Consider the following 26,892-nt stretch of genomic DNA (forward strand, 5'->3'; position numbering starts at 1 on the left):
TTTCAGCCTTTAGAATGACAGGCAGTAGAGTGTGGATCAACGGTATTCCTACGTGAAAGAGTAAATGCAGTGTCCCGAGGTCTTGCCATGGGTTATGACTTGGAGCATCTCTTAATACCATTTTCAGTATCAGCACGTGCCTGACTCGGAGGACGATGAAAGAGCCATCCTTCATGCCCAGCGCCAACTGAGACCCGTCGGGGCTGAAGGCCACGCTGCGCACTGCTTCCTCCATGTTACAGCGGGCGATCAAGGCGTGGTCGGCCAGGCTCCACAGCCTAGGATGAGAACAAAGTGAAAACCGGGCCAAGCCCACCTCTCAGCGACCTGAGGCAGCCCAAGCGCGAAGGCCTGCTCACCCAGCGCTGGTAGCAACAAGAAAGGTCGCAGCAAGTTCACACCAGCCTCACTCATCACAGCCTTCCACAGCCTTCCCGGTGGGCAGCCTGGGAAGCTAGCTGGAACCTCTATGGGTCATTTTCTTTTTCTTTTTTTTTTTGAATGATATAATGTTTATTTTTAAATTGTTTATCTTTGTCTACATGAGGAACAAAAAAACAATCTAGAGAGTTTTAATAATCTGAGGAAGGCTTATTTTAGAAAAGAAAAGAAGTTTTCCTTTCCAGATGGGTAAACTGAGACAAGTAAATGTATTTCTACTGTTAATAGCAAAAAGTAAGAGTTGGAAATATAATTCTGCAACCCTGATTCTCAGTGTGCTGCTGTCATCAATAAAACACAGTCAACACCTCGCTCTCCTGCTCTGATTGCTGTAATTGCATGACTCTATGGGTCATTTTCATCATGTACAAAACCGAGCAAGAAAGAGAAGATGAATCAACATTTCCCCATATTTGGAGATGCACAGAGTAAGGAAAACGGACACACTGCCTTGCACAAAATCTCACTCTGCCCTTTTGAAGTTAAGCTAGCCTCCACTTGCACCAGTAGCTGTCAGTTGGACTTACAGAGGATAGGAAGTATTTAACTAGTGCTACTGTGGCTAGTCCCTCCCCCCCCATGTATTAGTGCCTTTCTAGTAACTGTTATTTAAGCACATAGACAGAGATACACGTCATATCCGTTGGACCCCCCAGAGACTGGAGATAGAGAGGGGTGAACCACGCTTCTTCTGCAGGGTGGTTCCTAAGCTGGCTTTCCCGGTGCCCTCACAGGCTTTCCCGGTGCCCCGCGGCTTGTGGGGCGGACACGTGGGCACAGCCACTGCGGCAGAGACGGAGGAGGGGCAGGCGCACTCACACGGAGCTTTGGCAGCCCGGGCTCAGCGCATACCGAGTCCACGCACCTCAAACTGAGTGAACCTGAACACAGCACTTCAAGATTGCAAATAGGGAGTTACATGTGAGGTGCGATTGTGGGAGCTGGCCTCTATCTCTTAGCACTTCTCTGAAGACAGTCTTCTCTCAACACACACCGTCGTCTTCTGGGGGCACCGAGAACCTACAGTTCTGCAATGGAAAGGCGGGAATACGCCACACAGGACACTGTTTCCCTAAGTGCATTCTGCCATGGAGACGGATGAGGGCACCCCCTTTCCAAGGCCGAGTTGCACAGGGAACAGCTTCCCGGCCCCTCAGGCAGCCTGCGCTGCTCAGCCTAAAGCCTAAGGTATTCTCTCCATATCTCATCCATTATTCATAACCCCATGCTGTTTTTAGCCTGGTGCTATTTTAAGCAACGTGAGGTTTGGCTTTAGTAAAATAGGAAGGAAGCACCGTTCAGAGATCAGTACTATCCCCACCAAGTCTCTAAGCTCATCTTTCTCCAGAAATTTCAACCCCCAGTGCAGACACACACTTAAAACTCCAGCCAAATTCACGCATAAGGGGAGCAGCACAGGTTCCGGCAGTTGGGGTTCCCCAGAACCAACACAGTCCCTAAAATACAAAAGCCAAGGTCTTTCGCGAAATCACTTCTTCCTGGGCAAGCAGGAATCGACTGCGCAGGTGTTGGAGTAACTTCTTGGCACTGTTTTGGCTGCTCTGGGAAGGGAAAGAGAAAGGAACAAAGGAAAAGGAGAGCGCAACGAGAAGTACAAACCATGCACATTTACATCGCACGAGGAGACTTCAAACCTTTAGCCTGGTTTACCACGTTCTATTTTAGCTGTGAAAACCCGAAAGCTGTACTGCATCAATGAATCAGTCACTCTCTCCCTGTCCTCTCTCTCCAGCCTGTTTGCTAAGCACATTGACAGCACAACAGCAAACGGAGAAGAAATGAAGTCAGAGGACTAGTCTTCATCTGCAGCTTCTAAATGCTACGTTCATGCCTGCAGTTACCGTATGAATATGGGGGCAGACTCATTTTGTTCATTTTGCCCCTATTGTGTGCTCAAAGAGTAACAGGAGAGCCACAGCCAGAACCCTGAGGCCTTAGTCAAACTGCCCATTGCTTCAGGAAGCGGCACCCTTTAATTTGAGGATGCTCAAATGCCGTCTGAGAATTTCCAAAGAAGCAATTATAATTTATTCGCATGCTCAAGACCACTCTACAGATCAGAACGTAAGTTCTGATGACAAGAATGAGAGTCTGTGACTAACTTGTGTTAGCACAGGACCAGCACACCAAGGGAATTAAGAGCTCACTCAGCAGAGCGTGCTGAGCTCCTGTGTTGACCTAGAGGGAGAGGAGAAGAAAACCTCAATGATTTCCATGCACTTTTACTTCTTCAATGACATGATTTAAGACAGCACCAGAGAAAACTAAAAATGGTGTCTCAGAGCCAAGAAGCCAACTGCTCTTGAACTGGAACATTCCGCTTGGACAGCGTGTGGGTCTGTGCTGTGGTTTGTCCTTGTGTCACAGCAAATCTCTGTAAAAAGAAACCCGTTAGCCCAAGGACGTCAGTGAGGTGAGCTGCTGTGGCTGGAGCCTCACCTGACGGAGCGGTCGTCACTGCCTGTCACTGCCAGCGGCTTCTTGGGGTGCAGGGCCAGAGCCCAGAGCTCCCCCTCGCAGTGGCCCTGCAGGATCAACATGGGCTTGTCTCGCTCTCTCACGATCACTTCAAATATCTCACTGTCCTGGGTCCCCGCTAGAAGGCGGTCACCTTTCCAGCACACACTCCGGATGGAGAGGCCTGACAAGAGGAAACAGATGGATGAAATCGCAGTACCCAAATCACCTTTCACCAGGCTTGTGGCTGGCACAGCACATCTCGGAAGCTCCTGCCGGTGGAGCATCAACTCCACACGGTGCTCTGTGTTGCCCCCTACGTGTGCTCAGCGCTCCCCTCAGCCCGCGTGATCTGGTATGCTACAGTTAGGGCTCACTCGTCTGACTTAGAACACCTCTACATGTGCTTTATAGCACCATGTGCTGTAAGGACATTGCAAAGTGAACCTGAGAGAACAAATTAGTCTTTACAAAAACCTAACTCCATTTGAAATAATTTCCTTCTGATTTGCTATGAAAAAGTTAGCTATCACTTCCACCTTTAGGATGATAAAATTGTGTTAAAATGACATGCTGGTGATACTACTGAGTAGTTAACTGCCCTATCAGGCAACATTAGTATATATTGTGATAAGAACCTAGACTCATTTGACCGGATCAACAGATGCCCTATGTCCCAGAAAAATGCAAATAAAACTCTAGCTTCAGTTCAAATGCCATCAAACACCTGTCAGGGAAGACGTTATTCTACTCAACAATTCATGGAATCGTCTCTAAAAGCGTAATGCTCCTTTTAAATCCAACCTTCTCCTCCACATTATTCAGTCCTGCCTAGGAGGTGCTGACTTGTCTGGCTTGACTTCTGATCTCCTGATCTGCCTGCAGTCTGTTCCATTCCCTACTCCTTCTTACGCAGGAAGTGAATTTTCTCACGTCTGAGTTAGAAATACAGGAGCAATTTCACGTTATTTAGACCAGGAGGAAGATGTGGAAAACTTTGCCATCCGAGTTGCCGCCCCAGCAGGCTTCACCTCTTTGGCAAGGAGATTCCCAGAAGCTCAGGGTCCAGGTGCTGCTGCTGCTCCGTATGTGATCAGACACCCACTGGGGTTCCTTCCTCTCTAGGCCCAGTTTTTGTTCCCTGAAAATATAGCCCGTGATTACAGGGTCCAGGAGTCTCCCTCAAAGTAAATGAAGACTCCAAAAATCAATTAAAGTATTTACTGAGAAAAAGTGGTTTTACTAATGTTGAAAGATCTATTCAGTAGTTCTCTCAAAATATTTTAAAATATAAAATTCTAAGAACTGTTTATTATAAAATGAGAAGTTCAGGACAGAGGAACGAACAGGCAGACCACAGAGCATTTTGGGACAGTGCATCTCTTCCATGAAATACGGTAATGATGGACACGTGTCATTACACATCTGTCAAAACCCATAGAATATCACACCAAGAAGGAACATTAACGTCAACTCTAGACTGGTGACACTGATGTGCCAGTGTAGGTGGGGGACACTATGCATAAATAGGGCCAGGGGACAGATGGGAATTTTCACTCAGTTTTGCTGTGAACCTAGAATTACTCCATGTAGATAGATTTGGGGCTGGTGTTGTGACCCAGCAGGTTAAGCTGCTGCTGAGTTGCCGGCGTTCCACAGAGGCGCTGGTTCAAGTCCAGGCCGCTCCACTTCTGATCCAGCTTCCTGCTGATGTACCTGGGAAAAGCAATGGAAGATGACCCAACTATCTGGGCCCTGAACTCTCGTGGAAGACCCAAAATAAACCCCTAGCTCCCAGCTTCGGTCTGGCTTTGCCTCACTCATTGCAGCCATTTGGGGAGCGAACCAGTACTTGGAGGTTCTCTCTGCTTCTTTCCCTCTCTCTGTCCCGCTCTCTGTCCTGCTCTCTCAAATAAGTAAATAAATATATATTTTTAAAATATTTATGGGGGCCGGCACTGTGGCGTAGCAGGTAAAGCTGCCACCTGCAGTGCCAGCATCCCATATGGGCACCAGTTCGAGTCACAGTTGTCCCACTTCTGATCTAGCTCTCTGCTATGGCCTAGGAAAGCAGAAGATGGCCCAGGTACTTGGGCCCCTGCACCTGCATGGGAGACCCAGAAGAAGCTCCTGGCTCCTGGCTTTGTCTGGCACAACTCCGGCCATTGCAGTCATCTGGGGAGTGAACCAGCGGATAGAAGATCTTTCTTTCTGCCTCTCTGTAACTCTGCCTTTCAAATAAAATAAATAAATTTTTAAAAATCTATAATTCTATGAAAAATTCAGTAAAATGCTAAGGCAGATCGAACGTTAGCAGACAAGAGGGGTAAGTTGGGGTTTATGGACACCCTTACTGTAATCTTCATTGTAATTGCCTCACTGTGGTTTGGCAAGGACCAAATGAAACATTTTTTTATTAAAATAGATTAACTAAGAAAGAAAAATGGAAGCTCTAGGCTATTTCCATATGAGCTATCTCTCCTTGCTCTGAATTCATTGTTACACATCTTGAAATGGAAGGAGAAAGCACACAGGCAGATATATGAGTCTGTCTGTGAGGAGCAAGTAGGTACCTTGGCAACAGCTAGTTCAGGGTCAATCCCTCAAAAATCCTCCACTGTCAACACCAGGATGAGTTCAAGGATGGCAAGGACAGATGCAGGGTGAGGGCAGCGGGAACGGGATTGTCAGCCCACAGGGCACACAGCTCAGTCGCGAGGGAGCCACACCGCCCAGCAGCCACCCGCCTATTGTCATCATCCCTTTCTCAGGCATCTCTCTGCCCCCACCCGTGAACTGACACACTCTTGATTACTTTCCTGAATTTTTCATAGCTTCTGCTGGGGGTTGACTGACAGGAGGGGCTTAGTTTGTGGATTCAGCAGCCTTGGCTATAATTTTATCATAGAAACGGTGTAGCACTTATCCTTCAGTGTCATCAAGAAGTACAGAGAGCTACTGACACTCCAACATCAGCAGAGAAATCTAATAATTTACTAGTTTATTCCATTCATTGTTTGCTTCCTCTCTTTGCAATGCAAGGTCTGTGAAGGTTAGAGCTGCATCAGTTTTATTTCCTGCTGTGTTCTCGGAACCTTGTACAGGGGCTGACACACAGTACGTACTCACTGAGCACTGCTGAACAAATGAAATAAAAAACATCTGCATCCTTGAAATACTTGGGAAAAAATACTATGGCTGTCCTCAGTGAGTACACTCAAAGAAGGAGGACTGTACTCATTTAAACCTTGTTGAGCACCTACTATGTGTCTACACTGGAGTTTGAACAGTGAACAAGCTAGGGCCCTGTACAATTTACATTTAAAGGAGGGACCAGACATTTTAAGAAAATGTCTACACATCAAAAACCAGCTAAAATACATACATTTGACTGTGCATGTCTACATATCTAAGTACAGATATACACATGGTATCTATTGTAGTGATAATAACATTACTAAATCCTCAAGCCAGTCTTTCTGCAACTCCCCTGATGGTTTTAAAGATAAGCAGGCCTGGACTCTCTGGCTTTATCACAAGCCTGAACACAGCAACCCTCCCCAGGGCCTCCAACAGCTAATCTGCTCACACAACTCTAAATGGCTTGAAAACTAACTACTCGCAAGAACTTGGCATTGTATCTGGTCCAGCATACAAACATTTGCTCTCCACACTGACCCCACCATCCTTAAACCTTGCCTGGGGAAGCAAAGTCAGAAAGGTACAAAGAAACCCACAACCTACTGCCTGGAATTGACTGCTGTTAACATTTACATTTTTTTTTAAGAGGCATAGGAACAAAGAACCTTCTAATGCAGCCCTGCCTGAGGAGCCAGGCAAATTACCCCATTCCCAGTGGTTTCGGACAGTGAGGTTCTTGGTTTGCGGGGAAAGAGCGCTAGGGCCTGGCAGAATGGGGCCAGGTAAGGGAGACCAGGAGGCAGCAGTTTGAAGATCCCCCCCTGTGGCTCCCTCATCACTCCACGTCTGTTTTACATGAGTTTTCATTTGAAAAAGGCTTCTTGGCAAACTAACCAAGGCAAGGGAGGCTTAGCAAAAGCAATGGGGTTAAACTAACATGGGTTAAACCCAGCTCAGTACAGGAAAGAGTTGCTCCCTTTGTTTTTTATAGCAGAAATTTAATGAGCTGTGAATAAACGCTCAGGTCATCAACCAGATAAACTGAATTTTGTCACATCAGACCCCAGGGAGGCTATCTACAGGTCTAACTATGGGTCACTTTCACTCCCAAGATATGCATTTTAGATAAAAATTCCTTCTGTAAGACAAATCAGAAGGTAGAGAGCTGTATTTAAGTTTCCTAATAATGTTCTATTTTCCTCCCTAAACCTACGTTCTCTCCCGCACTTGAGGGTGGAGGAGAGAACTGCTCAACTCTGTCCAAACACACTCTGGAGACCGGCAGGTGCCTGACGAGGTCTCCAGAGCATTTCCCTCGTCCCATTCACCTGGACTTGGTCTTAACTTCCGTGACATCAATGCAGAGAGCAGGGTGTCAACACAGCATCCTGGCTGGGCTAGCCAAGGCAGTCATTGCATTGCATTCTTTATCTTATTTGGAATATGGTTTGAAAGCCACCAGTAGCAAAGAAAGCAAAATCATCCTAATTACTTCAAGACAAAGAAATTCTGTTTTCGAAAAGCAGACATTGTGGGTGTATTTGACTGTTTTGAACTGAGGGCAGTTTGCTAAATTGATGAGGTGTTCACTTTGTGGACCACTGCAGCCCTTCCCTGCCCCTGGTTCTAAGAAACATCGCTCTCTGGCCTGCGTCTGTGCTAATATGGCCAGCAGATGGCAGTAGAGAGCAAACCACCCATTTAAACCTAAAAATCCTCTAAGGCTGAGACAAAATTCTTGGCAGCCCTTTGCCCTGGTTTTACCTTCAGACCAGACAGTGGCAAACAGAATCCTGCTAATCCTCTCGGCTTCAATGCTGAGGCGTGGGCACAGGGAGATCTTGTCCACAAATATCCAAACAGATCTCATGAGTAAGGACATTGCTTATTTCCTGCCCATTCACTGAGGTGTTAAGTACCTAGTCTGCATGTATACCCCAAACCCTCAGTCCCCCCAAGCTGTGTGACATGGTAAGCTGTCTAATTTTTCAAATCTTCATTTTCCACATCTGCAAAGCAGAGATCATATTAACACTCAGAAATCCACAGTAGCACAGTCAGCCCACTGTCTGGCCTTAATCAAAATAAAAGTAATGACAATTGTCACCAGCAGGTTTTTGTGCTTTGCCAGTCTCTTTCATTAAGTTTATGTTTCAATGTAGAACAGCTTGTTCTCTATGGGGTCCGATTCTAGCCCCACGGAGTGAGCACCAGGAGGCCTGCAGTTCCCACGCGTCTCTTAGTCATTCCTTCGGGTTACAACTCCTTGGCTGATGCTTGCTATGATTTCATTGGGTTAGCACTGCAAATTTGTATGGAAAGGCTGTGCTCCAACACACAGAGAGAACTGTCTAGGAGATAAAACAACCTTTCCCCCTAACTATTTTTTTTTAAGATTTATTTTATTTATTTGAAAGACAGAGTTACTGGTTCACGCCCCAGATGGCTGCAACAGCCGGAGCTGCGCCGATCCAAAGCCAGGAGCTTCTTCCAGGTCTCCAACATGGGTGCAGGGGCCCAAGGACTTGGATCACCTTCTACTGTTTTCCCAGGCCATAGCAGAGAGCTGGATCAGAAGAGGAGCAGCCAGGACTAGAACTGGTGCCCATATGGGAGGCCGGCACTTCAAGCCAGGGCTTTAACCCACCGCGACACAGCGCTGCCCGCCATCCCCCCAGTTATTTGGCATGAGATAGGGAAACTGGCAGAAGAAGGGGGACCTGCTACCTAATAGTGTTTTAAATCTGGTGCTGCCATTTGTGGTATACTAGGTTAAGCTGCCACCTGCAGCACTGGCATCCCACATGGGCGCTGGTTCAAGTCTTGCCTACTCCACTTCCGAACCAGCTCCCTGATCATGTACTTGGGAAAGCAGCTGAGGGCAGCCCAAGTCCTTGGGCCCCTGCACCCATGTGGGAGACCTGGAAGAAGCTACCAGCTCCTGGCTTTGGCCTTGCCATTGGGGCCTTGCGGGGCGGGGGGTTGGGGGTGAACCAATGGTTGGAAGATTTCTGTCTCTCCTTAACTCCTACTTTCAAAATAAATAAATAAATCTTAAAAAAAAAAAATCTGATGCTCAAGGCCTGAGAGACAGTCCAGGGCCAAGGGCAATTGCTTTCAACCCACACCGTGCATCAGAATCTACAGTGTTTAAAGAAATATAGATGCCAGGGCTCCACCCAAAGAGCCCTCTCAGTGGTCTGGAGTGGGGCTAAGCAGAGCTGTCTTGAGCTCCCTAGGCCTGAGAAGCACTGCCTGCCAAGCCGTTCCCCAGCCAGAGTGTGCTCCACCTGCAGTGAGATTGTTGCACACGCTGAGGGCCAGGCTGCATCGCCTGGTGCTCTGAAGGTCGTGGGCTTCCAGCTGCACGTCGGCAAACTCCGCCCCAGGGGGTGAGAAAGCCCAAAGCCTGGTGAGCAAACATGACAGACCACTTCTCAGAGCTGCACTAAGTCAAATAAGCAATCCCTGGCAGCGGGCAGCGAGGGTCAGCCCGGACATCACCCAGCCCCACTCCCATGAACGCTTGCGATGACTCAGGATGAGGTGCTGTCATTAACTCTGCAGACAGTGCCAGGCCCTCGATGGGGCCAGGAGGTATCTGTTGAATCAACAAGCAAGTTATAGCAGACAAAGTTCCTGTGACCTGCCCGAGGCACAGAGCCAACAAGCCATAGAAATAAAAGGAGGACTCAGGCTGTTCCCACAAAGGTATTCCGGACTTCTGTGGCCATGCAGGGCATGGGACCAGAGCTCACATGACACAAGGTGATGCTGCCTCCTGTAGCCCTGACCTGATGAAGGATGCACTACCAAGGAGTGTCTGCGTCTAGGATAAAGGGTAGTGAGAGAGTGAGGAGGAGAGAAAGGAATGGAGATGCTACGGCAAAGCAGCAGCGATCTCCGAAGCCCGGCTCCTTGCCTGTCCTCTGCAGCAGGTGCCGAGGCCACTTAAGGGGCCTGGAGCCGGGACTGAGCAGCTCTCTGATATCTTTAGGGTTATGCTGAAGGCACAGCGTGGGAACCTGAAGGAACTGAGAGAGACGATGTGCACCTCCCCAGGGATTCACAACCACATGTGACAGAGGAACAAGCCTGGCCTCAAATTTGGGGGCACCCTACAAAACAGAAGCGTGGGGCTCCTTACTCAAAAACGCAGAAGAATTTCAAGACAATGACAGCAAAGCACTCAACTGAGCACAGGGCCCTGCGTGACTGCCCAGATCTCAGGCCTGAGAAGCCAGGCTCCCCAGGATCGGCTGCAGATGCAGTGGGTCCCTGTGCGGAGCGCTTAGCACAAAGGCCGCCACACAGAGGGCACTGGGCGCTGCTGCAGGGGTGTCACAGGGCCTCTCCACAGGCTGCGCCAGCGCAGCTCCTCAGATGCTCTCCAGATCCTGCTTAGCAGCACGGCCGGGTCCTGCTGCTCCGGAGTACAGGGTGCTCGCCAGGAATTTCTAGGACTCCGAAAATGACTCCAAAAAGTCCCTGGTGATTTCAAAACCTACCCCCACAGAACCCCACGCCTTCTCACCACAGCAACTCTGAAGCATTCCCACAGCCTAACGGGACCTCAGGTCACAGCAAACCAACAGCCACGCTCCTCGCCTCCCACCCAGGGAAGGGACACCAGGCTGACTTTAAATGTGGCTGGCTCAGGAAGAGCGGTTACAGGGCAGTTACCCACAGAAGGAGCCCGTGAGCCAGGCCCATCTCTTTTCTGCCCACTTCACGCACAGCCTGAGCCAACAGGCCACCATCCTAACGCTACACTCCTCACCATCCCCAGCTCTCACCTCTGTGGCCAGACCCCAGCAACTCAGCAATGAGACAGGGGGGCCCGGACCCTGGAAAACAGAGAGCACTTGGGGTGAGTGAGGACAGAGAGGACAACAAGCAGAGGGCCAAGTGAGGAAGCCACCCGAGGGATGAGGAGAAAACCAGGACACACTTGTTTTGCTTCTACCACGAACAAGGATGTCTCAAACTTCAGAGCTGGTTATTTGAATGCTCCATACCAGAGGTTCTGAAGTTTGACACAATTAACATTTGGCCTGGGGAAATTCTTCACCATAGTCCCTGTCCTGTGTGTTTTGAGATGGTCATCAATATCCATGGCCTCTACCCACAAACACCAGCTACACCCCTGCAGGTGTGACAACCAGTACATCTCCAGGGTAGGTGTTTGGCACAATGGTTAAGGTATCACTTGGGATGCCCACACCCCCATTGCAGCGTCTGGGATAGAGTCCCAGCTCTGTTCACAATTCCAGCAATGATGGCTCAAGTACTCGGGTCTCTGCCTGAGTGGAGGGGAAGACCTGGATTGAATTACTGGATCCTGGCTTTAGCTTGGCCCAGCCCTGGCTGTTGTGGGCACTTGCAGGGAGTGAACCAGTGGACACAAAATCTTTCTGTTTCTCTGCCTTTCAAACAAAAATGTCTCCAGGCAATGACAAATGTCATGTTAGAGAAAAGATTACCTCTGGTTGAGAAATCAGACTCTGATGAAGAAAAAATGTAACAGGAAATATGAACAGAGAAGGATCCCATGCTCCCACCTCCAATCCCACCCCACCCCACCTGCCTGCTTTCTGCGAGCAGTAGTGACCATGCCACTGGCCTCCCTAAACCTGCTCTGTGATCTCCTATCATTGTCACGTGGGCCTCATGTTCTGCAGGTTGACACATAGACCCAGTTATCTGCTCCTCCTTCTGCATCAACTGCCTCTTGCAGACATCTCCCCTAAGCTCCACACGGTGGTCGGGCAGCACTTTTCATTTGCTTGTCCCACAGCTTTCCAGGACTCCTCCATGTGCCAGGAACTGCTTTAGAGCTTGGGAGACATCAGTGGAAAAAAATAGTTCATCATCCTTGCAGAAACAGACAACGGCCCTAACACATGGTGAATTTACATCATATTACAAGATGAGAAGCAGACCTGGGAGAAGGGGCTCAGGAGCATCTACAGTGGTGGGGGCAGGGCAGGTTTAAGTCGGCCCAATGAGCAGGCTTCATCTGAACAAAGGGTTGAAGGGAAGAGGGAAAGAATCAAGCAGATTCTTGGGGACAGCGCTGTAGAGGGGACAGCCTGTGAGTGCAGAGGTGAGGGCTGAGCCAGCCTGGACAGACAAGGAGCAGCTGGAGCAGAGCGGAGGAGGAACGCACAGTAGCGGGGCGGCCACCCTAGAGAGCCCGATTCTTTCACCTAGATAAATGGGCGACCAATGCAGGTTTTTGACACAAGGAATAAAGTGATCTGGGGCTCTTGTAAGCTTCAAACCATCCCTCTAGCTGTGAGGCAGAGAACAATGGCTGCAGCAGGGACACATGTTGTACAGCAACTGAATACCCTATGTGATAGATGGTGGTTGGCCCGGACCAGGGAGGGGGCAGTGGAGAGATGCCAAATCTAAGAAGGGACATCGTGAGTTCTGGGGACTGCAGCTTCCAGCTCTCACTCAGTGATTGACCTAATGCAGGCTCTCTCTGGATTCTGAGTTTATAGCTCTTTAGATAAAGCAGCAACTCAATAAGTAGGTGTTGCAGGTAAAACTAACATAATATCCACCCACAACTGCCCAACAAAGTGCCGGGATGACTGAAGCAGGTTTTCAGAACTGCCTATGCAGTCCCTTGGCACGCATCAGGCACCTAGTACATGCTTAATAAATGTTTACTGAATGAATAAATCAGTGAACACAACTGCTACTGTGTGAATAATTACTGTATTCCTTTAGACATAATCATTTACAACCATTAACTCAGAGTATTTTATCACCTAGAAGTAATTCATTTTGGCTGACTTGCTTTAAGAATTTATTTTTGGCTTCCCTTGTCACTGCTATAAGTCACTTAAGCTTCATTATTGTACCCAGATCATAATTTTTTTTTAATGATCAGACTCAAAATGCACTGTTACAAAAGTTTGATGTGAGGGGGCTGGTGCTGTGATGCATCTGGTTAACAGCTTGGCCTGAGGCGCTGGCATCCCATATGGGCACTGGTTCTAGACCCAGCTGCCCCATTTCCAATCCAGCTCTCTGCTATGGCCTGGAAGAGCAGTACAGGATGGCCCAAGAACTTGGGTCCCTGCACCCATGTGGTAGACCTGGAAGAAGCTCCTGGCTCCTGGCTTTGGATTGGTGCAGCTCTGGCCATTGCGGCCAATTGGGGAGTGAACCAGCGGATGGAAGACCTCTCTGTCTCTCTGCCTGTCTTCTCTCTGTGTAACTCTGACTTTCAAAGAAATAAATAAACCTTAAAAAAAGAGAAAGTTTTGTGTAAGATATGAGTTAGTGTGCCAAGTCCACAGCTAGGCTTAACGCTAATGATCCTGAACCCTATTTGACTCATGTGAGGTGAAAAAGTTCCTTAGGTTGATATCCAATGTCTCTCCCAGGTTGAAAATTTCAGAATTTGGCATTCACCAAAGATATGTACTTTAGGTTTCCCATCTTAAATATCTGAAATCCTTTGGTGCCAGGTACATTTTAAAATTCAGGAAAAAAAATTCTAATTGAGATTCATAATATGTCCAATGGGATCTAGGGCAGCACCTTGAAATTCAAATACTTCTGCAAAGCACGCTATGAATATTCACACACATGAAGACTCTAAATAGCCTCATATCCACGCAGATCACGTTTTGTTGCCAAATTAGTTATATAAACATCTCTGATATTCTAAAATTTTAGGCTTTCAGAATTACAGAGGAAGTATCCTGGATGTATCAGGTTGTAGGTTTTTACCACCATGTTGCCAGAGAAAGCTTGTTTCAACACTCACCAGAGAGCAAAACAGTGGTAGCTCACAGAAGATGTACAAGTCACCAAGGGAAATCAAAGGCTGTAACTCCTTTGATTGAGAAATGGTCTTAGCGATGTAAAGCACTCTTGGACTAAGCCTGGGGGAGGAGGTAGCCTTGAGATTAGTTCCGGCCTTACTGATTCTTGTTGATGTGAGCATGACCCATCACTAAGCTGATTCACACCGATTTCAAGTAGGGTTAATTGTTTTCATTAAAGTCAAGTGTCTTAATTAGCTCAAGTTTGACTAAAAATGTAAGAGAATTGATAGTGTCTCTCTGTAACAAAACCCTAAAATAATTTTCCCCAGCTTATGGTCATCTTAGTTCATTTCAAAACTGCTCTTTCTTGATGTCCAACAGTTAATAGTTATGAGATGATGCAAATGTATGCAAATTTTCCAAATACTTGCATAGAACAATTCAGAAACTGCCAGATTCATTTTCTAAGTTTTATAGGGGTCCAAAAGAACAGACAATTTTGCAGGTAGTGCTATGATCTTCATAAATATACCTGGATCCTCAAATGCTAGCAGTTACTTAATTTTAATATTTTTAAGTTGAAGGAACACAGAAAATCATCAGTACCATGTCATGGGAACTAGAACATGGCCATGATTCAGTCTCTTGCTAAATTTGTTTAGAAAGCTGTTTGGCTGTTTGAGTAAGATGAGAAATCACCTTATTTCCATGGAAATGAATTCAAAAGTCATTGTTATACCAACAGCAAAAAATGTGGAAGAAAGCTCATTCAAATCAAGCTCTTATAAAAATAAAACCATCCACCCATGTACCTTCATGTCCAAACTGAGAGTGGAGACGTTCTAACACTGCTCTGCTGTACTTGCTCCTTCCCAGGGTACTTCACTCCCATTTTTGAGGCACAGCACAGGTGGAGAGGGTCATGACTTCTTTCAGGTGTGGGTCAGGGAAGGTCAAAGGACATCCAAACAAATTGGGTCCACTCCGCCACTTCCTCTGCTTTGTCCTTTTCCCATCCTCTCTCTTCCCCCATCTTTAACCCCAGTGCTCTCTGAAAATACTCCAAGGTTCAAGGGTATGCTATTCCTAGCTGAAGAGGACCCTGGAACAGAAAACTCCTTACATTTTCATCACTTGTAGTCTCCTCCTCAAATCCTCACATTTTAAGTCCTGGATCTGTGCTCGGTCTCCTACCTTACTCCGGTTTCGAGGCACACCTTACGTTCTGGGTGGCTCAGGCAGCTGGTCTCAGCACCACAGGAGGGCCTATTCTGATCATCTCTGCTATCCCAAAACCAGGCCAAGAGGCTTCTAGACTCCACTGCACCCTTGCTCTTTCTCTGTGATGATGGCACTAAGGCTTGGCTGAGGACAGAAGACCATCCCTGAAGGCTGTCACAGAAGCTTTCCTTGGCCTGGCCCTGTGTACACTGGCTCAAGGACTCCAAGTTGGGGGTTGATACACAGGCCACATTTAGGTTGTTAGCAACAGTTCAACCAGAAGAGTCAGGGGTCTGTTGGCACAGGCACCAATGGTGGAGAATGAGTTTAGGTCAGTGCTGTGTGGACAAAATTTCATATTCCAGTAGTTAAAACTTACCTCAATGTGTGAAAAAAAAAAAACCCTGCACACTCAACCTGTGATTTCAGGTATTATAACTTAGCATAAAAAGCAATTTAAAAATACATCCTAATGTCAGTGTAAAGTACTAAGTCAATAAGATAACTTGTAGTGAGCAGTGATTCTGAAAATTAAGAAGGTGGCTGCATGTAGAGCAGTTCCCCCTACACTCTCCCAGGAGCTCCCTCCTCACCACACCCCTCCCGCGACTCCTAAGGTTCAAACTGCATCACGATCTATGTCATCCTTTCAAAGCAAGTCCATTCCTCCTCCTCCCAAAACACAGGCTACTGTGCAATTACTCATCCCTCTAACATGCATGTGGACTCCTCTCTCTGTCACACTTCCAGTCCAGGGCTCCAAGGGCATGTCCCACACGATGCAGGCTTGTTTCAGGTATGCCCTAGCCATGGTGCACCTCCCAGATCTGCTTTGACCTTGCCAGGGGTGTATGTGGCAATCTGTTGAGACGAATATAAGGTGGATGATGTCCCTGACTGTCCCCCTGTGACTCTGGGGACAGGAGCTAGCTGTTGGGTTGGCTGTATACAACCAATACAAATCCCTGGTTACACAGATGCTCATCAGAACTGGCCTCTGAACTGTCTTTGAAAGCCAAGGTCAAGGACTCGGCATCAGGCAGCAAAGGATAACAGGAAAACTTAATGAAAGCTCCTGAGCTGACCTCCATGCTTTAACATTTCTATCTTAATTATGTGACACAATTTTTTGGATGAGTTGGGTAAAGCGACTGCCAAAAAGGAGTCGTCATTTCTGGATGGTTCTCTCCGCTGTGCAAATTTATGGTCAAGAATCCCATCTAGCAAGTTAGCTCATCAGTTATCTCAGAACCTGTTGGCAATTGGTTTACCCCGAAGGACACACCAAGAAATTCCAGGCATTTCTGGCTATTTTACTAACCTTTTTTGGGGGTGGGGCTTGCTCTTAGGGGTCCTTGAGCATTTCATCTGTTTGAAATTAGCCTATGGTCTATGGAAGAGAACTTAAGAATTTTGACCGTCTCCTTGGGGGCACCCTGAAGTGGAAACCAAACTGTACATATTCCTATGCCCACCCCAAGCCTAAATTTAGCAATGTGTCCACACCAGGGTCTGAGCTTTCATGAAAAGGGAAATGGGAAATCTCCGGATTAGCTGACCACAAATACACTTTCTAAAATAACAGTTATAGAAAGCAACAGAGCTCCAAGAACAAATAGGAAGTACACTACCCAGCTCACCTCCCTGCTGGTCAATTTTTAACAAGTCTGCTGGACACGTCATTGAAAGAGGACAGCCTGAATGTGACCCAGTCCATGGTTCCTTCTCCCAGACCCCAAACCCGTCACGGACCAGCAGAGTGCACTGCACATGGCTGGGCCCAGGGAGCCACATCTGGGGCGGCATCAATCCACATGAGGGCGTCATGACGAAGGATGATGGAGGAATCCTGACGTACTCTGGACCTTCTGAGGCCCCAGCGCCTCATGTTGCTCAGGAAATTTCTCAACAGGGGGACTGATTCCTCTCCACTTGATCAAGAGGACTTCTTCCGATGGTGGATGCCATGTCTCACAGACCCGGGCACTCCCCTTTAGTGGTGGTCCCAGGAGCCTAAAGTTAGGTCTAGGCCCACCTGGGGTTATGAACAGGACTTCCTTGCCTGTGCGCTGAATATTCCCATTGCTGAGACTTCATCTCATCTTTCCTATTCACACTTTCTGCTGCAATGTCTCTCAGTCTTTTTCGTAAAAATAGTAACATACCTATCATGAGAATTTAAACGCACACACACACACATATATAAATTTCTTTTATCCTGAGGTTGGTACTGGCATTATCCTCATTTTATAGATGAGGAAATAGAAGCCCAAACATGTTATGAAAGGACCAAAGTGTTCAATCTTGGGTTAAATTTGGACTTGAACTCTGGCCTCTTAACTCTGAGCCCATGCTCTTCACCCGTATTAGTACGGTGGCTATTTGCTTGAAGATTTTTTAAAAACCATTTGTCTCATTTTTCCCACCATTTACTTGTTTCATTGTTCATTTTTAGTGGCAGAGCACAGTCACATAGAAGGTGACCAACTTGTCCATTACATCTCAGTTTTATCATGGAAAAAACCCATCTTCTAGGAAACCACTCAGTATCTTTAATGCAGTGTTGTTTCTCTTTGCTGTAGGACCAGGGCTGGTACCAACAGATATGTTTGTGTGAATTAGGAAGAAGGGCATTCATTTATTTTTAACAGAATTATTAATATTGTAGTCAATGTACTGCCTTAATCCCTCATAGAAAAAGGTGGTTACAATGAAACAAAAATGCACAGCATACATCATACTGAACATTCTCAGAGTGACCGGTAAGTAGTGACACATCAATTACCTTTATACCCTTGCTCTGTCTCCCTGAGGTCAATTTTGGTTATCGGTTTGAAGTCCGTGTCCCATAACCGTATACAACCATCTCGCCCACCAGTGGCAAAGCCTTCTTCACACGCATACATGCTGAAGATTCCAGCCTAAAGATTAAAATCAGTCATGTTCAATGACCATCCTAAATGGTCATTATAGTTCAATCTGATGATTAACAAACACAACCAGGCCAAACAAAAAACTAAACTAAGGACAACTTGTTCTTTAATGAAATTTTGACAATGGACCGAGCAGCCATTTACAAAATCCTTCATCACAGTTTAGTTCCCAAGTAATCATAACCAGCAAAGCTAACTAACTCCAGCATCACTTTGCCATTACCAAATTTATGGTCAAATAATAAGTTAGGAGCACCTTGATTAAATCAGATATGGGCACCATCAGTTTCTTTATGTGGCGATTGATCTTTCTAAAGAAAAGACAACTGTGGAATGTTTCATATGAGTTGCTCTCCAAAGTAACCAAGTACAGATATCAGGCTAGAAGATGTTTTTTCCTCCCCACATCTCAATTATTTTCCTGTGGAAGAGCATCTTTAAGTTACAAAATTGTTTTCTCTGGTTTGTTCCAAAGTGCTACAAGCATATAGTGTTGATGTAAGATTTGGTGTAAAGAGAAATTAGGACATTAAGGCAGCTGGTTTTGTGAATGAGGGCAAATACTGACCTTCTAATAGCTTTAAGAGCTCTTTCATAATTAGCAAGGCCCAGAAAACTGTTCTTCAACATACAAGACGATGAAAAATCTCAAGCTTCATAGCACTTTTGCTAAGAGTTGCTTAAGCTTTTCTTCGCAGTAAGAGCAGTAAGGAATCAATGTGAAGTCAGCTGCAGGTCTGTGAGGTTTCTGGTGACATTCTACTCACTACCCACTCACTACAATAGGTGCTACCTTTTACCTCATCCCCCTAGTGTCCCCAGCATCTTCATTTTAATCATCTACAGATATGACTATGTAACCGGTTTCGTGTTTATCGAAAGAGCCCAGAGTAATAAGAAGTTTGCACCTGTTTGTACTGAGCTGATTTTTAAGAGAGGAGGTTCTTCACGGTTTCTGTTTGCTGTTGATGAGTGACAACCACCAGCCAATTAATAGTTAAGGTGAACATGAATAAAGTTACTATGCTTTTGAGATCTGTTTTTCTTCTAGGCAGACACAGATGAATTTGGGAGCTCTGATTCTAAAGCAATGGGGCAAAATACACGACCCAAACTTATGCAATATGTCACCTCCAAATTCCCATATGATCACACTCACACTATGTGCTCCTTGAATGGTGCGGACTAGATTGAGCCCTTTCCAGACGTAGATGTCGCCATTTAAAGCACCAGAGTAGGTGATGTCGTCTTTGGCACATGCAAGGCAAAGGATGGTCTGAAGATCCCCAGTTTTGCCAAATATTCCTCTTTTTGCGGTCAGGGCATTTCCACACAGCATCCAAAACTAGAAAGCGATAAAATCAACAGAGCTGAAGAGAGAGTATTCTGATGCGTTGCAGGATTGGTGTTTGTTTCAGTACATTTTACATAATTTACTCTATCTTAAATCAAGTAAATTAAATTATTGCTTGTGACAGTAGAGCACCACAAAATTTTTAGCCTACTACAAGGGACAGGAGAAACACTTTAGTGTATTTTAAATTTTCCAAGCTCCAAAATTTCAAATTTTTGCTTGTCATTTAAACGGTGATTTAAGTAGAAAATACCCAAATTCTCATTCTTGGACTAAAGGGGACAGATCATGTTTAATTTTTTCTTTCAAATTATCAAACTTCCAGAGGTTCATTTTAGAGAGGTCTAGAAATATTAAAAGGAAAGCTGAAATTATCTACCCCTTCCTGATAGCATGATGATATATCATCCAAGCATTTTTAAGGCTTAGTAATTACTTTCTAACTAAAAACGTTACCAATCTTTGCTGTCACCAGTTGACTGGGATTTCAGTTCTAGTTGCACAATTCATCATGTGGTAGGCCACAAGCATAAAACTGAGTTACTCAATGGCAGGCAGCAGAGACACTCTATGGGTGCACAGAAATAAAGTATGTTACTTTGCTGTAATTTTTAATGTATGAACTAGTATAACCTGCCATTATCAAGGCTCTTTGCATATGTTATTCAATCAGCATAGGACCCTTGAGAACAGGCCAGGGTGGATACTATTATTAACCCCGTCTAGCAGTAAAGGAAAGAAGGCGTAAGCAGCTCAGCGAAGGCAAGAGTTTAATGGGGTTATACATGAGAACGTTGAACGCCGCCTCGAGAACGTTAGCTCTAATGAGGCTACACAGGAAATGAGCAGAGACTTTTAAGGCCGTGTATTCACACTACACACAAGTGGCAAGGAAGTCCACAGAGAACTAAGTTCAATTAAATGGAATGAACAAGAGTAGGACTTTGATCAGTGGTGAGGGAGAAAGAACATCTTGATGCCGAAAAGCAGCACCAGACAACTCTGGTGGCAGGGATGTGAGGCGGAAAGTCGGTGACAACCCTACTACTTCACATCTGCAAATGAGGAAAATGGAGGTTCTCTCAGGGCAGCTGCACATTCAAAGAAGCATTCTGGGCCGACTGTACTACCAGGATGGCCAGGACTCAGGCAGCTATGGGAGAGAGGGGGTGGGAGGGCTGTTTTGTGGGGCTGCCTCAGTGTGCATGAGGCAGGACTGTACAGCCATTTAAGGCAATGTGCAATTCTATGAACTGTCAATTCCAGTAATTTCTTTCACTGAATATTATTATGCTTTTTAAAGTATTCAAGTATGCATCAAAAGAACAGAAAGATCTGGGGAAAGCTAGTTAGACAAAAGCTTCAGAAAACCCTGGAAGTTCAAATTTTTTAAGTCAATTAATTAGTTTAAGAGGTGGGCAGAGAGAAACATCTTCCACTCTTGGTTCACTCCCCAAGTGCCTGCAATAGCTGGGGCTGGGCTGAGGCTAAAGCAGGAACCTGGAACACAATCCAGTTCTCCCACATCGGTGATAAGAATCCAGTAATATGAGCCACCACTGCTGTCTCCCAAGATATGCACTGGCAGGAAGTTGGAATCAAACTAGAGCCAGGAATCTAACCCAGGAAAATGGGTGTGTTGGCCACTAGGCTAAATGCCTACCCTGGGCACATTCAACTCTGAAACCTGAATGAGCTTTCAGTCATAAGCAACTAGTAGTTGTGCAAATATGCCAAAGAACCTGCTGTTCATGGTGATGCTCAAGGCACCAGGATACCTGCTTTCTCATCATGTATCTTCATGGGTGAAGACTGTCTTTTAGTATAGAATGTGTGCCTTTGGCCTGAGTTAAACATTTCTAGGTGGACAACCAGAAAAAACAGACAAAATTATCCTCACATCTGATCAACACAAAGGTTTTGGGACAAAAAAAAAAAAATCACCCAGTCTAGCAGTGAAGACACTGGTTAGAACACCTGTGTCCTACATCAGAGTGCTTGGGTTTGAGACTTGGCTCCAGCTCCTGATTCCAGCTTCCTGCTAACGTAGATCCTGGGAGTCAGGCTCCTGCTACCCACATGGGAGATCTGGATTCAGTTCTGGGCTCCGGGCTTTGGCTGAGCCCAGCTCTGGCCATTGCAGGCATTTGGGGAGTAAACTAGTAGATGAGACCTTTTCTTCTATCTCTTTGCTTCTCACATAAATCAAAAATGATTATGCAGTCAGATGGTACAATGCTCACACAAAACATTCCCAATGAACAAATGAGATACATGCAGATATGACACAGGTATGAGATTTGCTACAAAGAGTAACAAGTACCCAAAATACTATCTGTGAGAACCATTTCTTATTTGGAAAACACTGGCAGTTTAGGATAGGAAAGCCTTATGAAAGCCACATCAAATGAAGAGACATTGTTCTTCTCCAATGGGCCCTCACAGACTGTAATGCGAACTGTGCTAAAACTGGCAGGTATCTTGGAGTTCATCTGGCCTAGGTAATCCCCCAGCTCCCTTCTGTGTTTGCCTAGAGACCGGAGAAGGCACCACAGGACCCACAGACCTGGCAGGCTCATTTGCAGTAAAGTCAGTGCAGCAGATGATGTTCACTGTTCCTGTTTTCCTAGCATTCATTTCAGGTCATTGTAATTTGCCTGTCTGCCAAGCACTGGGAATCGGCGGAACCAGAGAGGATCTCAGCCTAGCTACAAAGATTTCACATAAAAAATAGTTTCTTGGAATGCAAAGATATCGCACTCAACTTCTGACTGGAATCATTCACTCAATGTCAAAGGCAGGCTTTGGAATAGAAAACAAAACAAAACAAAAACAGGAGGGAGGAATTCTGAAATTGGAAACAGCAAAGACAGATAATGAAAATAACTTACTGAAGCCTGTGTAAGCTCGTTGTGGGTTTACTTATAAAGAAAATTAATAGGGGCTGGCACTCTGGCATAGTGGGTAAAGTTGCTGCCTACAGTGCCAACATCCCGTATGGGTGCCGGTTTGAGTCCTAGCTGCTCCAAATAACTGATTAAAAGTTAGAGTTAACCAAGGATGGCAAGAAATAGGGAGGAATCAGGAGAATTCTTTCAACTAAGTGCCTCATCTAGTTACAAAAACACAAAACCAACCCAAAAAATGTGTTATTTTTTGGAGAAGAGTTAAGCCAAGACAGATCCTAAGCTGATCATTTCTCAGAGGAAAGAGTTCTCCGGAGAGAGTCAGAGGCCAAGAAGGAATCTTGTCCCTACCACTGGCTTTGTGATCCTGGGAAATGGGGGAAAGAAGCTATTATCATTGTGCCCCTACTGGCTGCATACACTGTTTAATAGAGCTCTTGATAAGCTCAGGAGCTAGTGTGCCCTGAGATTCCTGGGGAGAACAAGTTCATTCTCAGGAAGATTAAACAGCTTGCCCAGCCACAAGCAGAGTGGAACAAAATCAAGACACAAAGTAACCCCTACCCCAAGTCTACCTCAGCTTCCACTCCTCCCCATGCAACAGGCAGGGTGGATGTTGGCCCCAGGTCATGCCCCAGACTTTCAGACAGCTGCCACCAACATCCTGATGGAAACCAGGCTCACCATGAGCTTGCATGTTCACTTACTCGTCGGTCAAAAGCCAACTCAGTGCTTCATAGCTCATGCTGATTGGCAGATATGCTTGTCTATTTTTGATTAATAAAAAAAGTTGCTAAGGAGATATTAGTTAATGCCTGGTTTATTTTCCAGCCCAAATCTTTCAAAATAATCATGGAAAGAGGTTTTCAGGAAACAAAACCATTAATAGGTGTAGTACATAGAATGAGCCACAGACCTTGCCAGCCTTCTAGGCCCCCAGCTGCTTGGGTGGCCACTGCCTCCCCATCAACTCCTGATGAGTGCAGCCCCTTCCCTGGGCTCTGCTGCCTGCCAGCCCCTTGCTACCAAACTCACCTGCCCAGCAGAGCTCTGAGTACACCAAATCCACTCCCTGAAACAGTGAGGCTCTAACCAGCTGGGATCTCTCCTTTGTTGATGCCGTTTTTGGCTCAGCCTCTCTGATAGAATATTCTGCTTGAATGGCTAAACTTCCAGCATATTGAAAATAGGCTCTGTTTTTGTCCCTTCACATAGTACAAACACAAAATCAGTGAGATTTTTGGTCTTTCGGGTCTGCTGTGTGAAGCATGGAAGGAGTCTCTAACTGATGCTAAACCACAAAGCAGCACACATAGAAGATATTTTCTCAGGCCAAAAATGAGGTCTTTGCACAAGGATTACAAAAAGTTTGCAAACCCCTAAGGCGTTGGTAGCACATCTTGTTCCTTTGAGTAGTGGAACCTCTACCATCATCTATTTTTTTAACTTAGTGTCCTCTATTTTTTTTTCATATTTCTTTTTTAAGATTTTATGTATTTGAAAGTGAGAGTTTCACAGAGAGGCAGAGACAGAGAGAGGTATTCCATCCACTGGTTCACTCCCCAACTGGCTGCAACAGCCAGAGCTGAGCTGATCCAAAGCCAGGAGGTTACTCTGGGTCTCCCACGCAGAAGCAGGGGCCCAAGTCCTTGGGCCATCTTCTACTGTTTTCCCAGGTCATAGCAGAGAGTCGGACTGGAAGTGGAGTAGCTAGAACACAAACCGCGCCCATATGGGATGTTGGTACTGCGTGTGGTAGCTTTACCCACTATACCACAGTGCCAGCCCCTTCATATTTCTTTTGAAAGTATTAAATATTATCTCAAAATAATTTATGAATAAAATACAGAAGGGAACATTTTTAAATCACCCAGCAACTCACTACCCAGAGATAACTATCTAAAATTTGAGACTATCTTCCCAATGTATTTCCTATTGAAAAATACACTTTATATTTAAAATAATAAAAGTCACAAATTAATCCATTTAGAATTGGACTATAGGGTCCAGCGCTGTGGTGTAGTGGGTAAAGCTGCCACCTTCTATGCCAGCATCCCATATGGGTGCTGGTTCAAGTCCCAGCTGCTCTACTTCTAATCCAGCTCTCTGTTGTGGCCTGGGAAAGCAGTAGAAGATGACCCAAGTCCTTGAGCCCCTGCACCCATGTGGGAGATACAGGCTCCTGGCTTCGGATTGGTGCAGCTCTGGCCATTGAGGCCAACTGGGGAGTGAACCAGCGGATGGAAGACCTCTCTCTCTGCCTCTCCTTCTCTCTGTGTGTAACTTTGATTTCCAAATAAATAAATCTCTTAAAAAAAAAAAGTGGACTATAAACATCCCCACTTAAATATATCTTGATTATTTTCCATTATTGTTACATAATCATCTAGAACTTGGCTTACAATGATTGCACAGTATTTCATCATATGGATTATATCATATCTCATTTAACCGTTAGAGCACTTAGGTGGTTTCGGGTTTCCTTTTGATTGGTTTAATTGCTATTGTTAAGTTATTGACATCAAATGAGCTCTTGGTTCATAATTCTAACAATTTCCTTGGGATAAATTCCAAGCTATGAAATTACTACACCCAAAAGGATCAACATTTCTAAAGCTAATAGTGGATGTGACCACATTTCTGGACCGAAAGACTTTCCCAACTTACCCCTCCGCAGCAGGATTTGCGAGTGTACATTCACACAATCCTTGCCTACTCTGGGAACTTTCATCAGAATTTGATAGATTCAAATATTCTGTTGTCTTTAAGTTTGTATTCCTTTATTATTAATGAAATTTAGCATGTTGTCTAGTAAGTTGACTTAATTAGCAATGTTTATTTTTGCCAGTCATCTATGTTATTTTTCTTTCTAGATTTGCTAGCAGTCTCCATTTTAAGAATACACCATTATTTAATATGCTTGTTGCTTATATTCTGCTAGTTTGTAGCTTCTGTGTTTTGTTTTTATTTCAGGGGAGAAACAGGTGTCTACAGAAAGTTTTAATATTGATATAGTTGAATATTTCAGTATTATCCTTTATGGTTCCTCTTTGCTTTACATTTAAACAGGCCTTTCTCCAACTTGAGAGCAGCTGAATATCTGCCTATATATTCCTCTAGTTATCTTATTGTTTTAAAACCTTTTACTCTTTAATTCATACAGACTTTATTGTTTAAGATAAAGTAATAACTTTTCCCCAAAAATAGATGAATTTTTCCAGTGTCTACAAGTTAGAAATTCTCCTTTTGCATTCTAAATCATTGTATTTACTAAGCCCTATTATTATTTTCAGTTTAAAAGATGGGCTCATTTCTCTTTATCCCAGTCTTATATTACTCTAATTATTTTAACTTCTGATAGGCTTTCATAAATAGTGGTGCATATACACCATTATTTTTCATCCTAAAGTTCTTAGCCTTATTCTTTCATCCCCCAGGATTAACTTAGAGTAAAGAAAAATTCTGTCAGGTAATAACAATGACAACCAAAGTAATAGCCCTTAATTTACACCGAATATCATTTGGAGGGAAATGACTCATTTGCAAATTTTAGACATCATGTCCAGAATCAAGATTATATAATTGCTCAAGTTTTCTTCTATGTTTCTCTGTAAATTTTTATAATGTGCTTTAGGTAAGTCTGGCATATTTCTCATATTTATTTCTGAGTGGTCTATTACCTGTCCTTTTCTAACATTTAGGTGGGAAAAATGGGCAGAATCATTAAAAATTAGACTGGAAGAACAGGGAAGCCAGAAAGGTAGGCTGGAGGCGTAACTTGGTACCCACTCCATTCACAGAAAAATGCGTCATTTTTGTACTAGTAGAGATCCTCATATTTGCTCTTCAAGAAGGTAGCCCTTACCTTTTTACTTGCTGATTTTAAATTACATTGACTACAATCCTATAGGCAGAAGATAATGGGTCATATGCCAGGGGTCAGGAGAAAATTTTGCTATGTCACTGCAAAGGATGTTGATACTTGCATAGGAAATCAGAAAGAGGCAAACGTGGGCCTAGCCAGAGGCAGGTTACGGTGCGTGGACAAGAGGAGCACAGGGGCTTTAAACGCCAACGGCCCAGGTTTGCAATGCATCGCTCTATTTCTACACTGAATAAAACGTGGCATCTTTCTTCTTGGAGAACATCTCGATCTGCCAAAAAGAGGTTTGACAGGCAGCAAGTCTAAGTATTCATTAGGATGAGAATACCTGACAACACTGCCAGCAGACTGAAAACATGCAATTCTAGAGGCACGGAGTCTGCAGTGTGGGATTTGTTCAACAGCTTCCTTTAGCGGCCCCCCGCTGGATTCCTACTTGGCACTTCTCTGAGTCCCATCCGCTGAGGTAGTTTGAGAAACAGGCAAGAGGGCTCTGGTTTTAAAGTGAAAAAAAGTCAAGCAGTCTCTCAGCACCAAGTTTTCTAGACAAACACCTCAAATTCCTCTCACGCAAGAAACCAAAACATTTTTAAAAATAACAGCTTACCTTAATATGCTTGACTCCACAGCTAACCACTCTGTTCGGCTGATACGGATCCCAGGAAATATCAAAAATCTGTAAAAACAAACAAACAAACAAAACGGTGCTGTGCTGATCCATTCATGTATTTTTTTCTTCCACCAG

The 26,892-nt window shown here is 45.1% G+C and overlaps 1 protein-coding gene across 7 annotated transcripts in view; it reads right to left on the reverse strand.

Moving 5' to 3' along the window:
• The window catches only part of EML6 (EMAP like 6), a 325,325-nt gene that overhangs the window by 130,173 nt on the left and 168,260 nt on the right, over positions 1 to 26,892 (reverse strand). For all 7 annotated transcript variants that reach the window (XR_016229394.1, XR_007916460.3, XM_070069106.2 and 4 more), the window contains exons 4-8: positions 26,755 to 26,823; positions 19,164 to 19,349; positions 17,857 to 17,992; positions 2,902 to 3,103; positions 141 to 278 (exon numbers count right to left, since the gene is read on the reverse strand). Coding sequence is in view for 5 of the 7 variants with exons in the window: in XM_070069106.2 (XP_069925207.1) it covers positions 141 to 278; positions 2,902 to 3,103; positions 17,857 to 17,992; positions 19,164 to 19,349; positions 26,755 to 26,823 (731 nt within the window). In the remaining 2 variants the exon portion in view is untranslated. The remainder of the gene's footprint in view (positions 1 to 140; positions 279 to 2,901; positions 3,104 to 17,856; positions 17,993 to 19,163; positions 19,350 to 26,754; positions 26,824 to 26,892) is intronic.

Source organism: Oryctolagus cuniculus, chromosome 2 (genome assembly GCF_051225735.1).
Source record: "Oryctolagus cuniculus isolate XC-2025 breed Fujian yellow rabbit chromosome 2, ASM5122573v1, whole genome shotgun sequence".
Classification (NCBI taxonomy): Eukaryota; Metazoa; Chordata; class Mammalia; order Lagomorpha; family Leporidae; genus Oryctolagus; species Oryctolagus cuniculus.